The 19,934-nt window shown below is 37.8% G+C and overlaps 1 protein-coding gene across 7 annotated transcripts in view; it reads right to left on the reverse strand.

Moving 5' to 3' along the window:
- Positions 1-19,934, reverse strand: part of Mtmr3 (myotubularin related protein 3) — a 103,256-nt gene that overhangs the window by 49,646 nt on the left and 33,676 nt on the right. For 6 of the 7 annotated variants that reach the window (XM_052199613.1, XM_052199612.1, XM_052199611.1 and 3 more), the window contains 2 exons: positions 4,263-4,315; positions 333-410 (listed from right to left, as the gene is read on the reverse strand). In XM_052199613.1, the coding sequence (XP_052055573.1) occupies positions 333-335 (3 nt within the window). In that variant the 5' untranslated portion in view covers positions 336-410; positions 4,263-4,315. Of the gene's footprint in view, positions 1-332; positions 411-4,262; positions 4,316-11,541; positions 11,564-19,934 lie in introns of those variants that run through there. The other variant, XM_052199610.1, reaches the window with a different exon arrangement.

Consider the following 19,934-nt stretch of genomic DNA (forward strand, 5'->3'; position numbering starts at 1 on the left):
AGGGAAAGGGAGGAAGTGACCCTGTGGCCTCACATTATGCAACAGCATGTGGTTTGGCACTGAGCTATACCTCCAAACCAGTTTCCTAGTAAAGGAAGAAATGAAAATCCTGGAGTCCAAGAAGAACATATTTCAATCTTCCTCCATTGAACTGTGCTGCATATGCAGCTGTTCTATTCATATTGGCCTAGTACTGAAAAACTGACAAAGGAAATAGAGATAAATTAGAGAACAGGAAAAAAATGAAATTATTTCTTACAAAACAGAAAGAGATGTTTAGTGTTCACTATTACCAAGAGTCCAACTCTAATTCCCTTATTTCTGGGGCTTACCATGACCAGGCCAGGTCAGGAGAGACCCTGTCCTCCTCCAGTCTCTGACAAGGCTCTTCTTTCGCTTCTGCTTGAGACCTTTTATTTTAGGAAGAAGAAAAAAATTAGCAATAGTTTTTCCCCTAACTGGCCTTACCTTAAATGGCCATAATGCATATACAGACATGAAATTCGACTAGAGTATCAGCCAGCTAAATTCTCACCATTGGTTCTAAACTGAATAGTACCTTTGTGAAAACAATACTAACTTTAACTAGTTCTATAAGAAACTTGAAAATACTGACATGCCTGTGTTTACAGTAATTTTCAAATGTTACAAATCGCAGAAAGATAAAACAAGCAATAAGTAAAATCAGCAAACAATATCCTACTAATGTTTCAGGATGTTTGTATAGCTTATCTTAGAAGATAGATCTTCCCATCTATGGAAACAAACTGACTTGGGTAAAATATAAATCAATTACCTTATTTCATATCCTGTGCTTACCTGAAAAATTATGTAAATAGTTCATCTGTGTCTCAGAGAGCATAAGAACACCTAACTAGAAATGCAAAGATGGTCCACTAACTGCTGTCACCTCTCCTTAGTAAAGCCTTTCTCTGCACAGATTAGCATCAGACAGACCCAGTATTTTTGGTTGCTGAAGTTTGATTTAAAAAAATAAAAGCATTTGTGGGAGTCTGAACCTTAGGCACTAACAGAGCAGCATTAAGTTAGTGAGAGAGAATATCAAAAGAGGGGGCCAGGGCTCTGCGCCTCTGCTAGGCTGGGAGGGGAAGCTGGCTTTAACAGAATGCTCTGGGAGACAAGGGGCAAGGAAGCTGCTGAGACCCACCACTGAGATGCACCGGAAGTGACAACTCCAACAACAAATACTAGACTTACAAGCCAGCAGGGAATCTTACAAACCGTGTTGCAAGATTCTCCATAGTCTTTGAAGGGACTAAGCACCAAAAATAAAAAAATCCACTAACTGTGAGAGAAAGGTTCCTCAAACTTTCTGCCTCAGCAAATATAAGCAAGGACTTCCCACTAACAGATGGACACCCGTAAGAAAAATAGATTCCTTACCCCATAAGCCATGGGGAGAAAGAACACAAGTTTGTTTCAGATGACTACTACTTGTCCAGCTGAAGACAACAGCATCGTCCACACATTTAAACTACTGTACTGTTTTTGTTGTTTTATGCAGTTGTGAATTGAACCCAGGGCCTGGTTACATGATAGGCAAGTCTCCCATGACTGAGCTTATATACTTAGAACTCAAACTGCTCTAACTTAACCAATATAGACATAAATTTGATCTATTTTCTTATTATTACATAACTAAAAATGTAACTCCAGTGCCAAGACATTAATGCCAAGAATATAGACAGAAGAGCTAGTCTCAGTCATTAAGTGCTCAACTTAAAACATGTAGGACCTGAGTTTGACGCCCAGCACCCATATCATATAAACAGCTGGGCACAGTAGCATACACTTGCAATCAGAGCACTTTGGAGGCAATCAGGAGTATCCTTGGCACTCACTGATGTGCCAGTCTAGCCTAGCTGGTGAGCTTCAGGTTAACGACAGCAGCAAAAGACCCTGCCTCCAAAGAAATGGATGGCATTCCTGATTATTCTAAGAGTCTCACACATATATATACCTGCACACATACATATACAGACATGCATTTTAAAGTATTGCCTATGTGTGGAATATCAGTGGAAAACACACCAAGTGTAGATAATTTTACTGCAAAAAAAAAATTACAAAATGAACTGAGCAGCAATGATCTTAATTCTAAGCACACTGGCTACTGGCTCAAAGAAAGAACTAACTAACTAACTAACTAACTAACTAACTAACTAACTAACTAACTGTGAAACATGCTGGGCCATGAACTGATAACTTTCAAGACCACTAGGATGGGTAAGTAGAGATTAAGTGATTTTTTTCCTACTTTTGTATATTTATTTTTTTCATAATAAATTTTTTTTATCATAGTGCAAGAGCCTCAAACATGCCATGCAGCAAACTCAACACTTTTAAGTTGTCAAAGGAACTAAAAAGAGGATGTTGAAGCTCTTACTGCATTTACTACGAAGCACATTTGTATATACAAAAAAAACATGATATAGTGCTACTTAACAGTGGCCATCCCTCTAGACAGGGTGAGTGAGGACGGCCAGTGTAGACTCAGCTTAGGTGGGAGAGTGCACAGGGGCCTGAGGGTCAATCCCAGGCCCAAAAAACTGGATACAGTGATGCTCACTTGGGAGGTAGAACAGAACGTCTGGAAAGTCAAGGTTACCCTCAGCCTCACAGTAAATCAGAGACCAGCCTGTGCCACCTGAGATCCTATCTCAGAAGGAAAAGGAGTAAAAAGAGTCTTCCTGTTTTCCTACTTTTAGAACATTCATTTTACATTTCTAATTAGATGATTTGGTTTGGGTTTGGTTTAGTCTGGTTGGTTCTAAAACAGGGTTATACGGTGTTAGCCCAGGCTAACCTTAAATTTGTAAGGTCTTCTGAGTGATGAGATTACAGGTGTACATTACCGTATCAGGCTAGGGAAATAAACTTTTCTACATAAAGTTTTTGGCTGACCTTTCTGGTTTTGTTTTTTATTTTTTGTTTGTTTATTGTTTTCTTAATTATTTTGTATGTGAGCATTTTTCTTGCATGCATGTATATGCACCACATGCATGCCTGATGGATGATAAGATCAGAAGTGGGTCCTAGATGCTCTGGAACTAGAGTTATAAACAATTGTGAGCACTATAAGGGTGCTGGGATTCAAACTCATGCCTTCTGCAAGAGCAGTAAGTGCTCTTAAGCACTGGGTCAACTTTCCAGCCCCTAGTTTTGGTTTTCTAACACAGTCTCATATTATAGCCCAGGCTGGCCTAGAACTCACAACTGTAACCCAGAACTGGCAGAGAGCTTTTTCACCTCAACTTTCCCTGTGCTCAGACTACAGGAACAAATGACCATAGCAGCTACAAAACATTATTAAAAGGAAACTGAAAATAACTATTATATAAAAGGTTTTCATTTGCGGGGCGGTGGTGGCGCATGCCTGTAATCCCAGCGCTCTGGGAGGCAGAGGCAGGTGGATTTCTGAGTTCGAGGCCAGCCTGGTCTACAGAGTGAGTTCCAGGACAGCCAGGACTACACAGAGAAACCCTGTCTTGAAAAAAACAAATCCAAAAAACCAAAAAAAAAAAAAAAAAAAAAAATTTTTTTTTCATTTAACCAAACTAAAAGTATAAAGTAATGGCTTCAAGAAAAACCAAGTACTGATATAAAGTAGTGACAGAGTTCTGAGTCCTGATTATGTTGTGCACAAGTGGGAGCATCCCTTAGTAAAAAAATTCGCCAAAATGGCAAGGTTCGGATTTTAGGGTGGGTGGGTGGTTGTTGTTGTTGTTATTGTTGTTGTTTCCCAGGCTTTGGAACACTTAAGAGTGTGGGTTTGGGGATTAGGAATGCCAGGCCTATACTGAAGTTATGACTGTAAGGGTAAGTCGTATTATTTCTGTGAGCCTCAGCTTCATGTGATATATTCAGTATTCTCAGCAGCATAATTATCTTTTTATGATCAATAGTTTGCCTGTAACTCCAGCTCCTGAGAATCCAACACTCTTCTAGTCTTTGCACATACGTTCTTGCATGCGCACACACGCTCACACACATACACAAACGTTAAAAGTTCAAGAATGATAAATAGACAAAAGAGTTATTGTCTATCTCAAAACTACAACTATCCTACACAATTTCAGGCATAAAGCACATTGCTTTATGCTGCAAGCAGATACAAAAAAGGTAATCTGGCCTGGGTCTTAATGAAAATGAACAGGGATAAACTGTCACAAAACTAATCTGTAAATACATTTTCCCTGCTTCAAATCAGCAGAGTGATTGCAGGAGAAAAACAAACTTACCAAATGAATAGCGTCCTGAGAACTTTGTTTTCTACAAGGTTTCACAAGGAAATCTGCAAAAGAAACAAATATCCCATCGTCAGCTTGGGCCACTCAAGAGCCCCGGTTAAGCTTTCCCACCAACTGTCTAGACTCTTGGTGGATACACAGCTTTGCTTCTTACATGGATCAGAAACCTAGGATGCTCCTATGTGAGTTCTCATAGTGAGTCCCTCAGTCCACCAAGAGCCACCTCCCACAGCTGGGCAGGGGACCCTTTACTGCTGTCACCACCATTCTACCCTAGGTGCAACTTCTAGTGAAAGGTCTTTTGTGCATAGAACTCACTTCTACCAAAGGATCTTATTCATTTTTTTAGGATATTAAAGTAATGGGTATACAACTACAATCATAAAGAATTCCTAGCTGGGCAGTAGTGGCATGTCCTTTAATCCCAGCACTTGAGAGGCAGAGGCAGGCGGATCTCTGTAAGTTCGAGCCCAGCCTGGTCAATCTACACACAGAATGAGTTCCAAGACAGCCACGGCTACACAAAAAGAAGGGGAAAAAGAAAAACTACTCCTGTCAATAGGCAACAATCTGAGCTTCACAGAGATAAGAGAACTAAATCTACCCAATTGTGGCACATTCTCTTAGGATTTAGACATACATCCTTTTGAGCTTGTTTTTTGGACTTGGTTTTAGTTTTGAAGTTATATTTGGGAGGGGGGAGCAGTGTTGTTTAGTTGGTTTTGTTTGTAATAAGGTTTCACTCTATAGCCCAGGGTTAGCCTGGTATTCACCATGTAACTAGAGACTAGACTAGAATTTATGGTGCTCTGCTGCCTTAGCCTACTGAGAGCTGGGATTGTGGGTCTGAGCTACCATATCTGGCACAAGATTATTACTTAAAATATATGAAATAACATAACTAAGACAGAGCACTAAAATTCAAAGAACTAGAAAATGAAGGACAAAGTTTAAGAGGCAAAATAATGGTATGCTGGTGACTTCTCAAGTAATTAGGCATGTATAGGATTAAATTCAAGACACAGGTTAAGTCTATGGATAAGAATGAAATATGAGTCTGTAATACACACTTGTAATCCTAGCATTTAAGAGCCTAAGGCTGCAGTACTGCTGCAGGTTCATGTCTAACCTAAGCCATATACCAAGACTCCATCTCAAAAATAAAAAAAGAACAACCAGTTTATGGTACTATATAAATCAGACAAGAGCAACACTCAACAAAAAGACTAAAGCAGATCAGCTCTGTACCAGCAATGACTCCTCAGTAACCACACTCAAACAGCTCCTTAGTGAGTGAGTGGACCATCACTGTGACAAGAGCCAACCAAGCAAAATCCTGGGCATTCCTAAGGACAATGCCAGAGAAGGGCTATATAAAGGTGGGTCTGAAAGAAGCTCTCCTACACCATGACATCACAAATACTTCAGGGAATAATAATAGTTATTGTTAATAGTGCCCTCCTTCAATATTCTCCTGTTCATTGAAACAGGATATAACGTAGCTATGTTAAATCCAAACAATTAATCAAAAGATCTAACTATAATGGATATTTAAATAAATGAGGCACAAATCAAAGCAGGGGATGATGGGACAGAGATAGAGTAACTTAAAGCTAATCCGTATACATTAGCATTATCCTAAATTCTATAACTAAGGTCTAGAGGGGCAAAAAAAATCTATCTTTCTGAATCTCTTTCAATAAGATATAAATTTCTATTACACACACACACACACACATGCACACACGTACGCACGCACGAATTGCCGTGTGAATGTAATTTTATTTATAGTAGGAAATAGTCCTGGGCTAAGGACATAGTTCAGCACCCAAAGTTAGACCCTCAACATTCATGTAAAATGACAGATGTGGCCGCACATGCCTATAATCCCAGAATTGAGAAGGCGGAGACAGGAAGATCCCTGGGGCTTGCCGGCCTGCCAGTCTACCCAATTAGTGAGCTTCAGGTTTTGATAAAGACCTTCTCAAAAAATAAACTGGATAAGCAATCATGGGAAATTACCAAAGACAATCTCTGGCTCCCTTCATGCCCACTCAGCTCCACCCACACCCACACCCATGCGAGGGGATGGGGGTCCTATGGAGTGTAAAGATCAATATACCTGATTTTAAATACCACCGTAGTGTATATTACCATGCAGTTACACTGGAAGGTGATTAGGTAACAACTTAAAGGTCTGAAGGAATACACACATTCAATTCCCACGGGAACTAGTTTATGTAATTAATTATATGAAACCTGGCACACTGGCTTCAACAAAGGCAGGGAGGTACACCATTTGTATATATCACTGATAATTTTTTAAATTAAATATGAAAACAAACCAAGTTAAAACAAATAAAGAAAATCTAAAGAGACGCTATGCCTCCTAAATATTTAGGGGTGGAGAGTGGGTAAGTAGATATTGTTGACTCTGGTATGTTTGGGGGGAAAACAGAATGCTTTTTAGACCTTCCTGTCTCACTTTTCAAATGAAGACTGAGTTCAAAACTTTAAGAGGGAAATATTAAACCTTCATTTTTAAATAATCTCTTATTTTCCACCAAAATGAAAACAAAAGTTCTTGCTTATAAATAATAAGAAACAGATTCAGACACAATTAAGTATAGAGGCAACATTTAAACATTCGTGGCTGTGATTGTGGCTCGGCTAACAATTTCTGCCAAGCATGAGCAAAGAAAGGCCCTGGTTCAACACCCGGAACTGCACAAATCCCAGCATGCCACTCGCCTCTAAGCCTAGCATTCTGAAGTAGAAGCAGAAGGATACAAAGTTTAAAGTTATCCTTGGCTAAAAACGGGTTCCAAGAAAGTCTGACCCTGTCTCAAAACAAACAAACCCAACCAGACAAGACAAAAAAGAAAAAGAGAAAGAGAAAAACAAAAAACTCAGTGGAGTTAAGCTTTAAGAAGCATTTCACAAGTGACATTACACGGTGACATTCTCTCCCTCCATCTCAGTGCTTCCTTACTATGGTTATTAACACTGCTGACATCCCAAACTATACTTCAGTAGCATGCTTACTAGGATTACTCAATGGTAGGAAAATTATTTAATCACAAGAATTAACCCAAACCCACACATTTAATAACTGAATGAAATGACTGATTAAAGCTTATTCCCCGAATTTAAAGTTTTCTTTGAAGCCTTTGCTACTGAAATCAAGAATGAATGAAAACAGAAACAAGGAGGCAGTTCAAGAGTGGCTGTATGCACTCCCCATGGTAAGTAATGAAGGGCCTCTCACCTAAGCGCACTTGTGGGTGGGGCATACCCACACAGCGATAAAGTTCCTATCCTGTGTAGCACTGAATGTGACTTTCTTAAATTGTGACATTTTATTTACAAGCATGCTTTGTAAAGACAAACAATGGTACATACAGAAGAAGTCAGTGCCCGATGCAGTGAAACCATTAAGCACTGGTTTAAAATCAAAACCAGACCCTGTGTGTCTTTTACCTTTCTGGAGACACTAATGACTAACAGTAGTCAAAGCCCTGGATGCAGTTTCAAGATTAGTTTACTGCATTTCTCTGCCAGCTGTGGGGCATAGATAAGCAGCTAACTGTTATCATGCCCACCACAAAAACAACCGTCCTTCTCTTGGGGGGAAAAACACCTAAATTGTCAGAAACAGCCAGACCCCATGTTACAATTCCATATCAAAGAACATACACTGGTAGCAAGTTGCTTTGAGTATTCAAATGTCACTTCTAAAAGGAAATGTCTGGTTTCAGCAGAAAATAACCAAAGAACTACTCTAGTATAATTCTGGAATTAGACAAGTGGTGTAGAGTATGTGGCTCAGGGATTATACAAATTTCTTTTTTTAAACATGGGGAAATTCTGAATACACTCTTCCTTTTTTGTTTGTTTGTTTGTTTGTAGGGTTTTTTTTTTTGTTTTGTTTTGTTGGATTTGGTTTTTTCAAGACAAGGTATAGCCCTGTCTTGTCCTGGATAGACCTGGCTGTCCTGGAACTCACTCTGTAGAGCAGTCTAGCCTCGAACTCAGAAATCTGCCTGCCTCTGCCTCCCAGCGTGCTGGGATTACAGGCAAGCGCCACCACCGCCCGGCATGAATACACTCTTCCAAGGGTGTTCTGCAATAGGATTTCAGTTGCTGATCAACAATGAAGATCACTTGTCTTCAAGGAGTAGCTGAAATGCTGGCAGCAATTTTTCCAACTGTAGACCTCCAAATGTAACAAAAGTAACGCCAATGTAACTAACTCTGCTTTGCCTTTTTAGATACTAAGATTTGTCCACATCTTACAAGCACCTTATTACTTTCCTGTCTTAAGGAAGTAAGGCAGCACCAGGAAGTCACAGAAAAGATTATCTATATTCAAACGAAGGCAAATCTGATTGGTGACCATTAAAATAACTAATTTTACAAGGATTTTTCTTTTAAATTTAAACATTTTAAAGGGAAGGAAGCAGAACAGGCATATATCTGAGTTCAGCACTGGCCTGGTTTACAAAGAGAGTTCCATGACAGCCAGGGCTAAACAGAAACCTTGCCTCAAAAAATGAACAACAACAAAAAAAAGACAAAACAACAACAACAACCAAAAAACCATACAATAACTACATACACTTTACTTTTTAAAAAGTTAAACCTTCAAAAATGTAAAGATAATACATTCTTCTGACTTGCTCTTTATAATTACTTCTGTGATATATTCTTTTTCTTTTCCCATTTGACTTAGATGTATTAAGCCATTAACAGAATTATAAGGAAGTTCCACAAGTAATCTATAATGCTATTTTCTGACTTCCCCTATAAAGAGGGAAGGGATCACTTTACTATTGAAATTAAGAATTAAAAACCAGGGCTGGTGAGATGGCTCAGTGGTTAAGAGCACTGACTGCTCTTCCAGAGGTCCTAAGTTCAATTCCTACATGATGGCTCATAACTATCTATAATAATTTCTGATGTCCTCTTCTGGTGTGTCTGAAGACAGCTACAGTGTATCCATATACATAAAATAAATAAATCTTTTTTAAAAAATTAAAAACCAATTTTGGAGTCAGGAAGATAGCTCAGTGGTCTAAGTAAAGACCTCAATTTGGATTCCAAGCTCCCATTTAAAAGCTAATGCAATATCACAAACCTGTGCTGAGGAGGTAGAGACAAGGACGAGGGTCAGGGGCTCTGTATAAAAAATAAGGTGGAAATAAAGACAGCCATGCCAACCTTCAGCTTCTTAATACATGTGTACTAGCAAGTATACAGCCCTACACACACTACACACACTGTAAGGCAACACTTAAGTTGTAAGGCTTAACTTAACATCTAAAATGAAAAATGTTCCCTATTTTTTAAAAGGGGAGGTGCATAATTTACGGAGAACAAAAATGTCTAGGACTGGAGAGAGCTCAGCAGTTAACAACATTTGCTGCTCAATCACAAGGACTGTCAGCTCCTAGTGCCCATACAATGGACCCAAGCCTGCTTACACACACACACACACACACACACACACACACACACGAATTAAGTATCATTTAAATTTTCCCCCCTTTATTTTATGTGCATGGATATTTTCCTGTGCTTTCCTTTTCTGTGCTTCAGACCTTTTGGGACTAGAGTTACAGATGCTTATGAGCTGCCATACAGCTGTTAGGAAATGAACCCAGATACTGCAGAAAAGCAAGAAGTGTTCTTCACTTCCTAAGTCACCTCTCCAGACCCTAAAATTATTTTTTTAAGGCTGTTCACGTCTCAATTATTAAGAAAAAAATGATAGGAAATCTAGCATGGCATCACTAGAAATTAATTTAATTATAGCCATGTAGGATCAATTTGTCTAAGTATCAGAGCTTATTTGTTATTTCTAATTCAGTAGACACATCAGAAAGACTATCTGTAGCACTGGAAAACCTCTTGACTTCTGCTTCTCTTTTACTTCCATGGCATAGCTCTGGGAAGGGCCTTCCTTACACGCCCTTGGTGCGGAGGACAGAGTGGTTGGGACGCTTGTGCAAGTTCTTTCTCCCCACCTCAACTCACAGACCAAATACTCTACTCAAACAGAAACACAATTCAAATCCCACAACTTCATGGAAACTTAAATTTACCTAATAGTAAGTTTATAGTGACTTCTCCTGCCTTAACATTTTACTTAACATTAAGCCATAAAATCTATCCACTCTGTTCCTAATATTCAGAAAAAAAAATTTAAGTGAATTTTCTTAGGTAAAAGACTTAAAATACCTGTCCCTATGATAAACAGGTTCTCAAAAGGATTGTTTAATAACGTTTAAATTAAGAACTCCTATACCTTTTAACATTTAATTTTTTAAAAAATTAAATATGATACTGTATTTATATCAAAAGAACTATTTCTTATATACTCAGAAAAATAAAGAAAATCAATCTTTAAGTTATATTTCAAAGACAAACACAGTTTTAAAGGCCACTAAAGTTCTAGAAAAAATTTATAAAACCATCAGTATAGTTTTGAAACCTGCCAAACTGACACCACTTATACCAGCATTTTTTGCTCCCGAGTCTTCCCACAAAGCAAATGTCTAATGCTCTAACTAACGCCCTAAGCCTCTCACCTTAAAAAAAAAAAAAAAAAGGAGGAAAAAAAGCCTAATCTGGCAGTCAGCTTGCTAAAGGAACCCCAAAACTATGTCCATGTTCAATAACATGTCTGATTTTCCTATCTTCTCTAGACACTTGACATATTAAACACAAATTCTAGGAACTCCTATACCTTTTAACATTTAATTTTTTAAAAAAGTATGAAAGAAAACCACACCTAAAAAAATAGATACCGCCCCGGGCAGTTGGTGGTACAAGCCTTTAATCCCAGCACTTGAGAGGCAGAGGCAGCCAGATTCTGAGTTCAAGGCCAGCCCAGTCTACAGTATGAGTACCAGGACAGCCAGGGCTACACAGAGAAACCCTGCCTTGGAAACTTAAAAAAAAAAAAAAAAAAAAAAAAAAAAAAGCCAGGCAGTAGTGGCACATGCCTGTAATCCCAACACTCTGAGAGGCAGAGGCAGGCGAATTTCTGAGTTCAAGGCCAGCCTGGTCTACAGAGTGAGTTCCAGGACAGCCAGGGTTCTACAGAGAAACCCTGTCTGGAAAAAAAAAAACAATCCAAAAAAACAAAAACAAAAACAAAAAACAAAAACAAAACAAAAACAAAACAACAAGAAAGAAAGAAAGAAAGAAAGAAAGAAAGAAAGAAAGAAAGAAAGAAAGAAAGAAAGAAAGAAAGAAAAATAGATACCTCTAAACCATGCTGATCCGCACACTAGTTATGTTTATTTTATTAGGAGTGATAAGGTTGCTTGCCCCTTTTGTGGGTTGAGTCTTGAGTTTTATGTACAGTAACAGGTGTCCAAATGGTCAAGACAGGATTCGGCTCTGCCGGAAAGGTGCTTGCCTTGCATGCATGAAACCACGGGTTCAATCTGCATCAATCTAAGATAGGTAAGGACCAGAAAGCTCAATGAAAATGCATACCCATCCTTTCAGCCTACAAATTAAAAATAAAAGTTTAAATTTTGAGCCTAGCAGTGGTGGCACATACCCTCAATCTCAACACTTGGGAAGCAGAGGCAGACAGATCTCTCGAGTTTGGGCCAGCCTAGTCTACAGAGCTCCAGGGCAGCCAGAGCTACACAGGGAAACACAAACAAACAAACAAGTAAAGAAATAAACTTTGAACTTGTGTCATCACACTTACAAACTGTTGTGCTTGGGGCTAAACAGATAGCTCAGAAAGCACTTCTCACTCTTGCCCACTGCTTGGATTAAACTGTCAGCCCAAACGGTGGCTCGCAGCTCTCTGTAACTCCAGTTCTGGGGACAGGATGCCTTCTTCTCTCCTCTATAGGCACCAATTACACATGTGGTATACAGACAAAAATGCAAGCAAACCAATACACACATAAAATAAAAATAAATAAATCCAAAAAAGATTTCTGAACCTGTTGTACTTACCTAGCACATACAAAACAAACTGCGTACCTCTCCAGTCTGTAAATGCATTCAGAAAAGAGCACACTCAAATAAAACACACAAGGTAAAGTCTGTGTGCAATAGAAAGAGCCTACTCTTCTACTGGCCTAGTTAAAATTTATATTCTGGCAATTAGGTAGGGGGCTACTCGTATTTCTGAAAACAAGCCAATAAAAACTCCAATAAGCTCCAATAACCACATACCACAATGAGGTCTCTGTTTATGAAACAAACTCAAAGACCTAGCCTCTTTAAACAGTCCTCCTTAGAATATTTAAAGCCAAAAGACCAGAAATCAGCATCTTCAACACATACTCAACTCAGAAAAACAAACAAACAAACAAACAATCACTCTTTACAATATTTATATCATGTAAGCAGAAGAGTACATATGTCTACTATCCTAATACATACAAGGGGGAGGGGGGAAGAACTTCTTAACTAATGCCAAAACGAGTTTATCACACTATGTTTTATTTATAAAAAGGAAATCAAAATTATCAAGTTAAATAAGGGCTAATCAAAGTTGTTAAGTAAAAAGAATTCTCTCTTGTGCTTTTAAATAACTACATTTAAGTCAGCAATTCAGAAAAGTTTAAACAATCTTGAGTTCACACAGAAGACAAAATCCAGAACCATAGCCTTAAAAACCTCTTCAGCTATTACGAAATCAGTTAGAAAATCAGGAGGCTACTTCAAGAGATAAACTTATACAAATATTGGTGAAGTAGTCTCAAGATGACAAAATAGCCAAACAGAAACCCATTCTGCATGCCTTATAGAGTAATCTGCATGTCTTATAGAGTAACCAAAGACAATGATTATACATCAAAAACAGAGACCAGTCGGATGTGTTTTTTTTTGGGGGGAGGGTAACACAGGAAGATTTCAGATCAAGGCAAACTTAGGCAATGATTTCCACCACTAAATAAATAATACTCTATTCAGGAAAAGAAAAGAAGAATGTCCATTGGACACAGGGTACATGATTGTGAAGTACCTAACTGCAGCAGACCCCACACTTAGAAAGACAGACATGCGCACACACACATACATAGACATGCACACACGCACCACATAATGTGGTATGCATGTTATTCAAAAACAGTAAGATTTCAAGCCTACCAAGCTGCTCTTTGAAAATACACTTTGACTATGTCACTCCCTGTTTCCATAGTGTCAAACCCCATTGACATCAAGCTAACCCACTGGCTTGCTCTTGCCCCATGCACTCTTCCAGTTGTCAAACTCCAAGTAATAATAAATATGGTCCTCCATGCCTTACATTATTTAGCAGTAAGCACATTAAAGTGTCACTGTGAATATTTACTATCTTCTGTAAAGTTTAAGAAAAAAACCCATTTCTTGCTTGTTACCACTTCTCATATTGTAAAACAAACTGCTTTTCAAAACTAGGCAACCTGTTTTATCTGTAAATAAAAGATACCTAGATATCTATGCTGAATATCTTTCTGTTAAAATTTAATCAGAAGTCCTACTCTCTGTTCCAGGCCTTTAATCCCAGTACTCAGGCAAAGGTAGGCAGATCTCTATATAGAGTTCCAGGCCAGCTTGGTCTACATAGTGAGACCCCTATTTCAAAAGAAGGGAAAAAAATCCAATCAGCATATAACTGACACAGTGTGTACATTTAAAGTGAACTTTTTCATTGTTTCATTTAAAAAATAGTTATTTTTAACTTAAAATGCATATTTAAGTACATAGTATAATGGACATTCACACTGCTGTACCATTAGTATCTAGAAAAATCACTATCCATATTCTAGATTTTTTCATCCTACTAAACTGAATCTCTCCTAATTACTATCACTTTGTTTTTATGGATTTGCTTTTCTAGCTAAAATAAACTCATCAAATCCCTTGTGTTAATTTTTCAAATAGCTAAGTTATTAGAATAGAACTATTTGAGCCAGGCGGTGATGGTGCACGCCTGTAATCCCAGCACTCTGGGAGGCAGAGGCAGGAGGATTTCTAAATTCAAGGCCACCCTGGTTTAGAGTGAGTTCCAGGACAGCCAGCCTTATACAAAAAACAAAAAACAAACAAACAAAAAAAAAAGAAAGAAAGAAAGAAAGAAAAAGAAATATTTGATTCCACCTCACTATTTAAACAGAATAGCTACTTCATTTGGCCTAGGGAACGCTACAGAAATAATTTAGAGAGAATCAGGAGGAAAAGGAGACTATGACCCGTAGAGTCATGAATCAGGAAAATCCTAAGAAAATTATACCAATATTAAGAGACCTTTCAAAACTATGGACAGAACACTACAACTTTTAGTCCTCAAGATCCCCAAGTTGCTGCTACGTTCTTCCTTCTTTTTTTTTTCTTTTTCTTTTTTGTTTGTTTTGTTTTTTCGAGACAGGGTTTCTCTGTGCAGCCCTGGCTGTTCTGGAACTTACTCTGTAGATCAGGCTGGCCTCGAACTCAGAAATCTGCCTGCCTCTGCTTCCTAAATGCTGGGATTAAAGGTGTGCGCCACCACTGCCCTGCACGTTCTTCCTTTAATTATGTAAAATTATTCTGCCAGACTCCCCTCCCCCACCAGCCACCCCCATTTACTTGTTTAAGCTTTAACTGAGTCACCAGAAACAGAGTCCTGAAAAATAAATCATATTTATGGTGTAACACGTTTAAAAACAACAAAGAGAAAGAATTACTGGGACCTAGATGAGAAATCCTTTGTTTGCTATTTCTTGTATCAAATGACTACAAAACACTTTTCCTAATAACTGTCGGTTAATGCCCATGAGATACTGAACATTTAACAAAACTTAGTTTCTTAAGTCTTATCATAATTTATTGACAAAAGTACACGTTTGAGTTCATTCTTTATAACTTCTCACTCACAATAAGATGAAGAATTAAGACGGTAGCTCAGTAGCGGGGTCCCCACCTAGTTTGTACAAGGCAATGGGTTTGATCTCAAGAATCAAAAAGGAAACAAACAAAAAAAAGATCTGAAGAGATGGCATAAGGAAGGCAAGAAGGAAAGTAAACAATATAAGCGATCTAATATAGTCAAAAATTAGTTTAAAACGACAAAAAATTCTAGTTTTATTTATCAAATATTTCACATGTTATAAAGAAATGAGCACAAAAACCAAACACAGCTAGCTTCAAGGACAAATGACCTGTATATCTCCGCAGAGCCCAGAACCTGATTAAATGTTCTTCTGTAAACATCTTAAAATCCCTAATAATTTTTGAACAAAAGTTCCTGGTAAATCATATAGCCAGTCCTGGGCAAGTTCTCTAGAAAAACATAAGACAACTTAGTTACAGCCTTACTCAATTTACCAAGAAAATTTCACACCTAAGCTCAAAAATCAATACCAACTTTTCATTGGTATGACCAAAATTGTGTGTATAATTCCAAATCAAAGACTGATTTCATAAAGGTATATACCCACAGTGGCATTTGTATAGTACAGCATGATGCCAAATAAAGAATTATAAACCAAAAACCAGACTTTTATAAATATTGATATCATTATTCAATAACAAGGTCTCTTTAGCATAAATTTGTGTAGTGTATTCTGCTACCTACTTCAGACCTAAAAATTAAATGTAATGCCATTACTCACCAAAATTTTATACTTTAAAACAGAGGTTCTTGAGCCTGGTGGTAGTGCTACATCCCTTTAACCCTAGCACTTGGGAGGCAGAGGCATGTGGATCTCCCAGTTTGAGGCCAGCCTGGTCTACATAGATTTGTAGGACAGCCAGGGCTCTATTATACAGAGAAACCCTGTCTTGGAAACCCAAAACAAACAAACAAACAAACAAACAAACACAGCAGTTCTTAACATATGAGTCACGACCCTTTTGGGTGTCAAATGGCTCTTTCACAGGATTTGCATATCAAATATCCTGCATATCAGGATAATATTTCTATTACAATTCATAACAGTAGCAAAATTATAGTTATGAAGTAACAACGAAAATACTTTTATGGTTGGAAGTCACCACAACTTGAGAAACTAACTGTATTAAGGGGTCACAGCATTAGGAAGATTAAGAACCACTGTTCTAAAAGCCGGCATTTTATAAAATTTCAAAGTTTTCTGAAAGGAAAAGTAAAAAAATAAAACAATTGCTGAACCACAAAGATACACAGTGTATAGAAATACAAAAGTCTTGGAAGAGGATATCTTGGCAACAGTAAGCACTTAACACAAATTACTTACCAAACAAGTGAGTGGCCACTGAATTAAAAGCCTGGCAGCATCAAATGTTGTTCTAGATGTGCTAAAGCTAATGACATTTTCAGAAATTAACAGAGCGAATAACCTATTCATTCAAAAGTCAAACATTTATTAAAAATATCTTCAAGCCAGGCACTATTTTCTACTCCTCTCTTAGACACTGCCATCCCTAACCTTTATCTCAACACTGAGACAGTTTCTTCTAATAGGGGAAAGTCAGGAAAATTGGCTTTCCATTAAATTCCTAACTAAGCTCACCATTCTCAGAGCTGGCATCAGCTTAGGAGAAAAGCGCCAGGGTTGTAAGGAAGTCCCCTTGCCCAGTATTTTTGCACTGTGAGTTTATATTGTGGTAGAGCTGGCACAGAGCAAACACAAGAGCCAGGAAGAGAAGAGCTGACTGGAGACTGGTCCATGGGGTCAGTGTATGCATCAGCCTGTAACTTTCTAAAAGTTCCCTAGCATATCCAAAACACCAGGCTTTCTTCCAAAATTAATTATGAAGTCATGGTCAGTAATATTAAAATACTAAATAATCAGCCAGGTGGTGGTGGCACACACCTTTAATCCCAGCACTCTGGGAGGCAGAGGCAGGCAGATTTCTGAGTTCGAGGGCAGCCTGGTCTACAGAGTGAGTTCCAGGACAGCCAGGGCTATACAGAGAAATCCTGTCTTGAAAAACAAACAAACATAAAAATTAAATAATCTTGGTATATATTACACCTGCTGGGTACAGGTAAAGAAATGCCAGCTTACCTATGGGATTTAGAAGTAGAGAGTTGTCTTTATCTGTCTGCTAAACCAGTGCTTCCTAAACATGCTCTACTTGCAACCCTTTCACCCAAGAAATATTTCTGTGTGCCCAGGAATTTATATATAGAAATCATGTATACAAGTAAAACATTTACTAATAATCATAAAAACTTTATATGGAATGCATATAACTCATTAAAGGTAAAAGTAAATCTGCATACAAATGGGTGTTTGATTACTTTTTTTTGATTACTTTTACATAAAGAATTACAATGGCCAAAGATTTGATAGCACAAGATGCAGAGCCTCTTAACATCTTTTAGAGTCAATTGATATTTTGCTTTTATAGTAGTCTGTACTGAGAACACTTTCACCTAAATACACAATACAAAAAGCAAAAGTATATTTAGGGTCATTTCAGAAATTTTTGGAAAGCCAAAATTCATTGAACAATTTAAATCAGTGTCTCAAACAAAAATTAAAAACTGAAATCAAACATTCTAATACAAAAATGATATAAAGAAACACTAAGTTGATGCTTATATGCCAAAGAATGATAAGAATGATTGCCCTTTCATCATTCCAGTTCCTATTTTACCCTAAGTCTTTCAGAGGAATTCTAATGGTCAGTAAGATAAAAACTGAAAGTATATGCTAACAAGTTAAACAATGTTTTTCTCAAGATATTCTTAAGCAGCTGTAATTTATTCTTTGGTGAAGTTTGCCTCAAGCTGTAGACTATAGAAAGAACACATAAAAATGATTGTTTTGTGTATATACTTTAATCCAAGCACTGGGAAGGCAAAGATAGACACATCTGTTTGAGTTACAGGCGTGCCAAGAGTAAGACAGTGAGACCCTGTCTCAAAAATAAGGCTATTGATACATGAGAGATTGCTTTTATTATTCTTAGAAAATAAATTCTCAAGTATTTAGAAGGAAAATACAGTGCCTCTAACTTATTCTCAAATGATTCCAAAGAGGAAAAAAAAATGGAGAAAGTCATGCATATAAAAGAAAACAAAACAAAAAGCCTGCAAAGACATTCTGGCAATAAAGGACAAAATGGTGATTATCTCAAGTATGAACTGAGAAGGAACAGGAGGAAACCTAAGGAAATACTTGTAAATGCTGTGCAGCATATTTATATATAAATCATGGGTCTACATATAGATGAAATCTAATTAAACTTTAAAGATACTACATCAGTGGTTCTCAATCTGCTTAATCTGCATAAAATCATTTTGTAGCTACTTCATAACTGTAACTTTGCTATTGTTATGAACCATAATGTAAACATTTTGTGTTTTCCTATGGTCTTAGGAAACACCTGTGAAAGGGTCCTTTGACCCATATGACCCATATGCTCAGCCCAGGGAGTGGCACTATTATAAGATGGGGGGCCCCTGCTAGAGTAGGTGTGTCACTCTGGGCACAGGCTTTAAGACCCTCATCTTAGCTGCCTGGAAGTCAGTGTTCTGTAGCAGCCTTTAGATGAAGAAGTAGAACTCTCAGCTCTTCCTGCACCATGCTGTCATGCTCCTGCCTTGATAATGGACTGGAACCTCTGCACCTGGAAGCCAGCCCCAACTAAATGTTGTCCCTTTAAGAGTTGCTTTGGTCATGGTGTCTGTTCACAGCAGGGTGACCCTGACTAGGTCAATCCCTAAGTAGTCATGCAACCCACAGGTTGAGACCCACTGCCTAAAATCTCAGCACTCAGGAGGCTAAGGCAAGACCTGAAGTTCAAGGTCACCCTGTGCAACATAACAAGACCCTGTCTCAAAACAAAATAATCAATACAGTTTTAAATGAAACTTGTGCAATGAAATCAAGTACAGTAATGAAGTAAAGGTGACTATCAGAGTCCCTATCTTCTGGACTCCACAAGACATTTGTCTGTCTGCCTATCTGTCTCTCCTTTCTTCCCCGCTCCCATACATGCAAAACATCCATTTAAAAAAATAAAATATGAGTACCTATCAAATAATATAATATTTTATTGAATATATACGTAACATTATCTACCTCACAATAGGGTTAGAAGTGTGTTAGATTAAGACTGTCAGGAGTTGGATGGATGGAGAAAATGTGGTTCATGTAACAATGAATACAATAAAACAGAAAAAAAAATTCCTGTCAATTGTGACAATATGGATCAAACTGGAGAACACTATCATAAATAAAGTAAACAAAGTGTACCTAGGCATAAAATACCACATGATTTCACTGATACATTTCATCGTAAAAAGTTAGCCAGGCACAGACCACTGGTCCCAGTACTGGAAAAGTGGATGGGGAAAGAGACTAGTACATCTCTGTGAGTTCAAGGCCAGCCTGGTCTACACAGTGAGACCCTCCTAAAAACACATTTGTTTGGTGTTTTTTACAGCTGATCAGTGAGATGGCCAAACGGGCAATAATGTGCTTGCCACACAAGCTTAATGGCATGAGTTTCCTCTCCAAAACCCACATAAGGCAGAAGGAAATGACTCTACATAATTATCCTGATTACCACACATGTGCTACAGCACACACACACACACCATGCACATATACTAATATGTGTATATATATATGTGTGTGTGTGTATGTGTATATATATGTATATATATGCATATATGTATGTATATATAGTTTGTTTGTTTAATTTAAAGTTGATCAGGGACTGGGAAAT

This window comes from Apodemus sylvaticus, chromosome 11, assembly GCF_947179515.1.
Source record: "Apodemus sylvaticus chromosome 11, mApoSyl1.1, whole genome shotgun sequence".
In the NCBI taxonomy this organism is placed as follows: domain Eukaryota; kingdom Metazoa; phylum Chordata; class Mammalia; order Rodentia; family Muridae; genus Apodemus; species Apodemus sylvaticus.